The sequence below is a fragment of the Quercus lobata genome, chromosome 12, assembly GCF_001633185.2.
Source record: "Quercus lobata isolate SW786 chromosome 12, ValleyOak3.0 Primary Assembly, whole genome shotgun sequence".
Classification (NCBI taxonomy): domain Eukaryota; kingdom Viridiplantae; phylum Streptophyta; class Magnoliopsida; order Fagales; family Fagaceae; genus Quercus; species Quercus lobata.
This window is the reverse complement of record NC_044915.1, coordinates 8,616,746-8,625,998: the sequence shown is the minus strand read 5'-3', so window position 1 is coordinate 8,625,998 and position 9,253 is coordinate 8,616,746. Positions and strand designations below refer to the sequence as shown.

Below are 9,253 nucleotides of genomic sequence, written 5' to 3'. Positions count from 1 at the left end.
AATGGTTAACACCCTAACTTATACAACTTGAGTAATGTCTCTAATTATATTGTGTTTTAGCCTTTAAGAACACATATGTTAATATTACACATGAAAAACAATCCATATTTCCGAACTATTAAAAAAAATGAAAAAGAAGTTAAATAAAGATAGACTTATATAGGAATTTGGACCGATGAATCAAATTTAGCCAAATATTATCTATGATCTAAAAGAATATAGGAGGAATTCTAAATTGAATTTAGTTAGACTTTTGAAGAAATATGTGAGGAATTCCGCATACTAAGAAATTAACATAAAGCACAAACAGAATTTTAAAATATAAAAATAGATAAGCAATGATAAAATCTCAACAATTAATAAGTAAAAGTAACTTAGAATCAAATTGCACTACAACACAATTAATAAGTAAAAGTAGGCTAAGATTGCCTACGATGATAGTATAATTTCTTCCACACCTCGCAAAAATGAGTTTTATAAATTGGGTATGAACTTTTTTTTAAAAGGTCAAGTCGTCTTAGTGTGATGGCAAGTGCCTTCCACCAAAAGGAATAAGTCACGGATTCAAGTTCAAGAATCAGTGTCTCCAAAAAATTAAAAATTATGAGTAAAACTACCTAGTACTATGACATCTTTCAAACCCTGCAAAAATAGAAATTTTGTGATTAGAACTTAGATTTGTATATTTCGTGGGCGTGTGTTTGTATACATATATGTGTGTGTATATATATATATATATATATAGTTATGGAATCCTTATGTAACAATTTTCTTTTTCTTTTTGTTTTCATTTTTGGCATGCACTTCAATATTGGACGTGGATGGCAAGCTCTGTTGCGATTTTAAAATAACGAATAATTTTATCTATAAAATTTCGGCTTTAGCTGATAACCAATTGAAAAGGTTGTGGAGTGGGGAGATGGAGTTAGGGCTGAAAAATCAAAACTTATAAGAACAACTCGTTCGCGAGCATTACAACCAGTCATCACCCCAAAACCCACGCAGAGAGAGAGAGAGAGAGAGAGATTTAAATTACAGCTAAAAAAGTCTAAATGTCACACTCTAGGCATTCAATAGATTGCCAATGAAACGGCCAGATAATCTATTTAATTTAAAAATTACAATTACAATGGATCAGCTAGCAATACATGGGAACCATAGAGGAGACATTAATCATCCTCTTTTTTCTTTGGCTCTTTGGGGAGGGGGAAGAGGCAGTTTTGACCCGCAACACAGGGACGGGAATAATGATCTCATAAAACCCTAAATACAAAATTTCAATAGTAATGCACTAATGAATAAATCAAATATCCAAACAAATGAATTAATTAGGTGTCGTTTCTGGATGACTTGCTACTAACCCTCATAACAAGGTTGGATACTTTGCATCAAGGAATTCCCTGAGAGTCCTAGCAGCTTTCTGACCACCCATTAGTTCAGCTAATCTCTCTACAGGAAGAAGGGCGAGATCTGCCAGGCTATTGCATCCATCCATTATAGCCCTGTAATTTGAATCTGTCACACCTGGGAGTCGTCTCAGAAACTCAATTGCAGATGTATTGTAGTTTTCAGCTCTGTAAAGATGAATGTAACATACCATCAAATTCATATACTAGATGAAAAGCGAAATCAAGCAACTTAACTAGACTAATTCAAACCCCTGTAAGGCTCAAGAACAAAAGGTCCTCTTTTTCTATTGCAGCACACACCATTAGGCCTCAAGTGTACCACCTGCTCTATTAAACATACCTCACAAAATTAAATCATCTTTATGCTTATTTGCTCAAGGACTGTTAATTTTGATCATTTCCACCACCAAAACTTGTAGTAGTTTTCACTTTGAGTCAGCCATGAAAAAAGTTCTGGATTCACACCTATAACCCAGCTAATGGTAGTTACCACCATATTCCTCCCCTCCCCCCCCCCCCCCCCACCCCAAATTCTCTCTAGGAGCATCAGATTGAAAAACTCAACTATTGGCAGTGAAAACCAAATTAAAATTACACAACTTACCTCACATCATCTTCCACAATACCCTCTTCAGAGGGAACACCAACTCGCATTGCTTTGGTCTCGTCAGGTTCATCCTGATTTGCCTTGAGTGAAGCAAATATTTCAGCTGTAGCATGCAGACTCCGAGACCAGATGATTCGCAGACGGGGAAAATGGAGAGCGAGCAAAGAAAGTTTCGATATAATACTGTTTGGCGTCACATCATCACCAATATCACTTGCAGACTGCAAACCAAAATTTAAAAAATCAAACCAGCAGAATATGAAGCCTAAACCATGGCTTTCTGTTCATAAATGTAAATCAATTACCTGAAATGAAAAACTTTTGTCTTGTGAAAACTCAATCAGGAGAACAGGTATTTTATAATAGCGGACCATTGTCTCTACTTGGTGGTAAAGGCGACCTGATGTGAAGCTCATAAAAAGATCTTGGATACTCTTTCTCTCTACACATACTAATGGTGAGATAATATAATCCCCTACTTCCAAGGTTACTGGAATTATGCGCATACCCCTCTGGTGGAGAATATTTGGAAGACTGCTCATAAACTCCCTCATGTCCACTATTACCTGAGAAGAGAAAAAGTAAATAAAGTAAAATAAAATTCCTAATATGCATATCTGGAGAGAGAGATCACAGAGGAAGAAGAAAAACAGACACCTGCATCTCTTTCTCAATTTCCTTCCTTCCACCTGCCTTTCTTGTTATAGAGTTTTGGGAACTTGAGGCTTGTGGCTCTACAGAAGAATTTAATCCCAGACAGCGCCCATCCTGACTCAAACCCAGGTGAGTCCCACAACATACAGAAGCATATAAGTACTTAATTTTGATTGTGAAGGGATAAAATGTAGGATGAACAACATTTCAATTATTATATGATGCCAGAATAATTCATAAATCCAAATAGACAAACAAAATTCTGTTTCATGGACACGATAAAATCACTGAGATCTGTATTGAAGAACTAGAGAATCATCTATTTCACTTGAATAGGAGGAGATAACACAATCAGGCTTTGCATGTCAAAAACTGAGAGGGGGCATCTCTGCATAATTTCAAGAAAACATTTTAAGGGCATTAAAAGAATCATCCAAATTATAACTCTAGGATGTTCAAAATGGAGATAATACAAAATATTATTGCTACTGTTAGAATTATGATTAAATTCATCATTTTCTAATAACTTAAGCTTTTGGAACAATCGGTAATTTATCATGGCATTAAAGCAAGAGATCTTGAGTTCAATCCCTATCTCCACATTACTATAGATAAGGAGGAGTGTTAAAATTATGGTTAAATGATTAAATTCACAATTTCTTAATAGCTTAAGCTTTTAGGACAAATGGTAATTTATCAGCTACGAATGAATTCACATTAACAACTTGTTGAATTTGTTCTAAATGCATGCAAGATTAATGCCATGGTTGGTACCAATAGATTGTAAGTAAACATATAACCATGACAGACGAGTCCACAAGAACATCCTCTATGTTAAAAAATAAACTGAACAACAAAAGTCATACCTGATCAACTGGAATCATCATCATTGATTTCTGCCTGATCAGAGATTCAAAGGCTGCATTCTCCCTCCTTATACTAGCCTCAAACTTTTGCACTTCAGTAGAATCTTCATAGAAAAGAAAGTAAACCTTCAAATTTTTTGATAGATTCTCAGATTTATAAACTTCAATTTCCCTGACAAAAGTTATGTCTGGTTGGTATACAATAATTACAGAGGGCTTCAAAGTGTCCAGTATAGGCTGATCACTTTCTAGGGCATAAAAGTGCACCGGTGGCAGTGGCTTAGCAGTTCTGGATCCTGTAATATTAGACTCTTGAGTATGCTTCCAAAGAATTGATTTGTCTACAGTGGCTGGATTGATTTCATCTTTTTTGCCTTCGTTTTCTGAATCTGATGTTTCAACTTTATCATTCCTTGCTGCCTTTTTATTCCCAAGACTCTGAACATTAGCCGGGCCTTTCTTACTCCTTCCCTTTCCTTTTCCTTTTCCACCTTTTTTGCTGCCATCATGAGGCTGCGGATCATCTCCAATAGCACAATCCTTTTTAGCTTGACTTCTTAACTCTGATGCGGCAGCCAAAAGTGCATCATGTTCCTGCTTGTTTATGCTGCTGCTAGCCTGTGCATTCTGCGCCGGTGTTATGGGGACAATGCCATCAAGAACCCCAAAACCTTTGGGATCCTTTGGTTTCTTTTTATAACGTGTTTGTAGGTCACGCAGGTCTACTTTGTTTAGTAAGTACTTCTCCCATTCTTCACGCATGACCTTCAGCACGAAATGCAACATTAAATAGTTATTTTTAATGTATCCATTCATTATCAATTTCCAAAAAAAAAAAAAAAAAGGAAAAAAGATAAAAGTGTACACCAAAAAGTCCATACCAGCCAACTCTTTGTACAAATCTTTTTTAAGAGAACCCAAAATTTTATTAAGCAATATTACCAAAAGTTCTACTTACATACTGTTGCTTAAAAACCTGTTTGATCAAATATGGAATTGCTTTAGAAAGAAATCTTGAACATGCAAAATGCAAGTCTATCAAAATGAACACATGCTATTCGACATAAATTTAGAGTCATAGGTTTTAATTAATAACCAATTATAAGTCAATTAAGGTTGTGTATCATTCACTTAGTTTTCAAAATAGTCAAAAAGATTTTTTTATCAAAATGCAACCAGGTTCTCAGTGCAAGTATGTAAAAATCTGTGAGAACCTTTGACCAGGTACAAATGAATTTCATTGCATAGAAGAATAAATGAGTTTCATTTCATATTTTTATCAGATATAGTATTTATCAGTTAAAAGACTACAATCACAAATATTTGTGGTGGGCTGAAAGTGCAATGAGGATAAGTATTAGTAAAGGATGTGTGTGTGTGGTCATTATGTTGGAGGAAACAAGAAGCGTATATCTGTGCTTTGATAAAACCTTCAAAACATCCTCAAGATATCAAAAGCTTGGTTTAACTTAGGTCTGAGGGTTGCTAGCCAATTGACTAGACTACAGTATGATATTTGGAAAAAAAAAAAAACATAATCTTACAAACAAGTGTGATACAAAGTGAATATAATACTGCTAAAGAATACAAGGAAATCTAAAACATAAGAAGAGAATGTGGGAAAAACCTTCTGTGTACTGTTCAAGATGCATTCTTCAAGCTGCATGCAGGAGCGTTCATCTTTGCATGCCACTAGAACAATACCACTATCATTTTCTTCACCTTCAACCTGAAACTCTTCTCTCTGCTTTTGTCTTTCCCCTTCTATCTCTTCAAGAACCTCCTGTAATAAAATTGTAACTCTTAAATTTAGAGTGGACTTCTAAGATCAACACCTTCAAAGTTTTTGGAACTAAAACCATCAAACTGAAACAATAGGAGAAACTAAAAACACAAAATAAATATGATCATCAGGACAGAATCATAGCTTATCTTTCCTTTGTAGGACACATTAATCGCTTATGAATATAAGGTTGCAAAATAAAAAATGTTCTGCAACAATTAGAAAAAAAAATAGCCAACAGATTGCAAAGAAAATGGAACTCACTCACTCACACGTAACACCTTCCACTTTGGTGCCTCCTCCAAGACTTCCTCCAAAACTAACCCACTACTTGTACTTGCTAACGAAGTACCGCCAACTGCCACATATTCATTTAAAGAATAAAAGTTAAAAAGGAAAAGAAAAAAAAAAAACGGTTCACAAGAGCTCACCAGTGCACCACTATTCCTCCATTTTACCTGCCCTTTTAAATTTTTTTTTCTCTGTCTTTGATGACAAAATTCAAAATTTAAGCTAAAATGAAGTAGAACAATACACATGGAAGCCAGAGCAAAGCAGAATAGTAAAAATAATAACAATCACTCACCTTCTTTCTCATTCTTGTCATCCCCCTTTGATTTTCTCTTTTTGCCTGTCACGCTCTTACCCTGCCCACTTGATTTCGCACCATCTGACCTCCCAAAACGATATACCCGTTTCTTTGCATAGTCAAATATCTTATAGCTCGACTCTGCAAATATCCAAACAGACCGAAAACTCTCCGACACCCTCAGCGTATCCAAATACTTCAAAAAAGTCACTGCATCATACCTACCCAAGTATTTTCACAAAAGTAATCACAAAAACCATCATATCTCTACTCAAGTTCTTAAATAGAACAAAAGGAAACTCTTTATCCAACAACAAACTCCAAAGACTCGAATCACAATCTATTTGACCAGAAACTCGGAAAGAAAAATCAATTCATCCACAAAGACAATCAAACTATTCCTTCAAATTCATACATTGTTCAATAAACTCTAAATCACTGAGTGCACGCATATCATACTGATTAAAAAAAATAAAAAATAAAAATCTTAACACACTGGAAACTAAAGCTACCAGCAAAATCATAATTAGCAATGCTACAAGCACAACAAATTTCATAGCTTTTTTTCGCTTGGATTACTACTAACGTCACTTTTATATACACCGATCAGTGCTACTTCAATAGCTATGAAAAATGTCACGAAATTCATGGTAGCTTTAGACTTAATAAATCACGAATTCACGCTACGCATACGAATGAAATATAAGTCATATTTGAAAGTATAATCTAGTGAAGTGAATTCGCTTATTAAGAGTGATCAAAATGTAAGTTTCTTCGAAATGAATGAATTGAGCAAAGCAAGTACAAGTACCTAACGAGATAATCCAAGAGTTTCCTCAAGGTCTTCAAGTCGGAAACAAGCTGCTTCGTCTTCTTCCCCAAGGTATGCCAAATCGGATCCAACTGCCGCCTCACAATCTCATCAAACGACTTGAACAAGCCATTCTCCACCGTCAGATCCTCAACATCAACCTTATTAGTCTTCCTCATTTCCTTCAAGCACGCATCCATAACCTCAATAATAGCCTTCTGAATCCCAACCATGTACTTCGTCATCGGAACCCTGACGTCGACCACAACCGGCGGGTCCCGCTCGAGCTCCTCCGCGACGTGGACCTGGAATCTCGGCCAGAGGTGGAGGCGCTTGAGGTAAAGGCATTTCATGGTGCGCTCGGCTTTGGCGAAGCCGGAGACCATCGCGTGAGGCTTGTCGGAGAAAGCTCGGACGTAGAGGTCTCTGTTGGAGGACCGGAGGATGCGGACGATGAAGGCTTCGGTGGAGGTCTCGGAGAGAGAGTGAGCGTTGAGGATGACGAGGCCGGAGATGAGAGAAGGAGAGAGCTTGTTGGACAAGAGATCCACGATGAGGATGCGAGGGGTGATGAAGAAGATGGAGTTGGAGGAGTAGAGAGAGAGGCGGTGGTTAGCGGGAAATTCGGCGGAGATTTCGGAAGGTAGTTGAGGGTGGTTAGAGTGGTGGTGGTGGAGGATGAGGGATTTGAGAGAAGGAGGAGAGAGGAGGAGGAGGGTTCCGGTGGTGGAGGAGTGGAGGTGGAGGAGAGAGGAGATGAGTTTTGGGAGAGAGAGGCCGGAGGAGAGGACTACTAGACCGCCGTTCGGATCTTCTAGAAGTTCTCCAATTATTTGCTCGTGGAATTGGACCATTCTGGTGGTGGTGGTGATGAAGAGAAGGGTTTGGCGGTTGTTTGTGGCGGGGCGGTTTGATTTTGGAATTGGGAGACTTTTTATTTAGGAGTCGAAGTGAGGCGCTTGCTCCTCTCCTCAGTCAATAGTAGATCAAAACGACGACGTTGCCTTAACAAAAGTCAAAAACTCCTCTTTAAGTACAACCTATAGCATTTCACTTCCATTAACATGTAAGTTACATGTGATTGTAAAAAATCATATAATATAAAATAAACTCGCGAAATGTAGTAAAATACAAAGTAAAAATAAAAGAAAAAAAAATTAAATGATGAAAATATATTATGTATTTTTTTTAATCAAAACTAAAACAAATATTAGGATTATTAAAATAATCTACAAAATAATAAAAATCTTTTGATTTTTTTTAAAGCTTTTAACCTTTAAATTTTAAATGAAACTACAATATTAGTCCCTCAAGTTTACCTTGTGAGCGCAATTGGTCCCTTGAGTTTCAAATGAGCACAATTGGTTTCTTAAGTTTTCAAAATAAGCGATATAAGTCCTTTTGTTAACTCCCGTTAGCGATATTGCTTACGTAGTTAACAGAAAAATGACTTGACATTTTTTAATGATATGGCATTTCTCTTTATTAAAAAATTACAAAATTAAAATTTACACATAAGAAACAAAGAGGAAATCCTAATCCTAATCCGGTTCCAAATCAAAACTCAATTTGCAATCTGACGTGAGATTCACAAACCCACGAGAGAGAGAGAGGGATTGAACAAACCCAAGCCCAGCCACCACCCTCCCTAGAGACAGTGGCATCCTACCTCACGTCATGCTTTCTTCTCCAAGCAACAGCCACTGCCATGGTGGTCTCCCTCCTCTCGCATAACCTCACCTTTCCTTCCTTCTTCCATCTCAGGTATTATACTTTTTTCTATGGTTGTGCAACCTAATTCCATTTTAGATTTGGTACCTTACCTCACCTTTGATTAGGTCCATGTAAGTGTTTTCTTTTTCTTTTTCTATGTTTCTATCTGTTGTTAGATTGAGAATATGAAATTCAATAGTAGCAGAAACAAATTTGGTTATGATGGATAAATTTAATTTCAAAAAAACAAAATAAAATGCTAAATTTCAATTTCAACGTAAATTTCTCTAGTCTCCAATTCGTAGTGGAACAATCAAAAAAGGAGAACTCCATGTGAACCCATTGAGTAAGCAAATTGCAGGGCATGGAATGATTTTTAACTTGAATACATCAAGTGATTTAATGAAATGAGTTTTTTTTTCTTTTGGCATACCTTTAGGTTTTTACAGGAACAAGGAAACCATTTTTTTGTACTGACATGAAGGGTACTTTGATACTTAATATTATTCCTGAATGACAATTATAAGTTGCATTCCAAATTTTTAAGCACTTACTGATTTTTTTTTTTAATATTTTTTTTATGCTTATTATTCATATACTCACCTTATTGGTAGTTGAGTGATAGAGATTCATGGATCACAAGAAATTCATGTATCAAAAAGGTCCATGGATCTACTTAAAGTACGATCACATGATAAAAGTGAGTTATACAAATATATATGACAGTTACTCTAAACAAAATAACACATACAAAAAGTAAGGGCTAAATTTAATTATTAAAATAAAAATAATGGTGGATAATTAAAACTTTTGGCCATTAA

At 36.0% G+C, this 9,253-nt stretch overlaps 1 protein-coding gene across 1 annotated transcript; it reads right to left on the bottom strand.

Moving 5' to 3' along the window:
* Positions 1–1,069: 1,069 nt before the first annotated feature.
* LOC115971276 (DNA repair endonuclease UVH1) lies at positions 1,070–7,678 on the bottom strand. The gene is made up of 9 exons (XM_031091094.1): positions 6,720–7,678; positions 5,906–6,129; positions 5,592–5,677; positions 5,164–5,319; positions 3,537–4,301; positions 2,674–2,784; positions 2,322–2,582; positions 2,014–2,237; positions 1,070–1,574 (listed from the first exon to the last, which is right to left on the bottom strand). Exons 1-9 carry the CDS (start codon positions 7,571–7,573, stop codon positions 1,364–1,366), a joined length of 2,892 nt encoding a protein of 963 aa, XP_030946954.1. The 5' UTR covers positions 7,574–7,678; the 3' UTR covers positions 1,070–1,363.
* Positions 7,679–9,253: the final 1,575 nt, after the last annotated feature.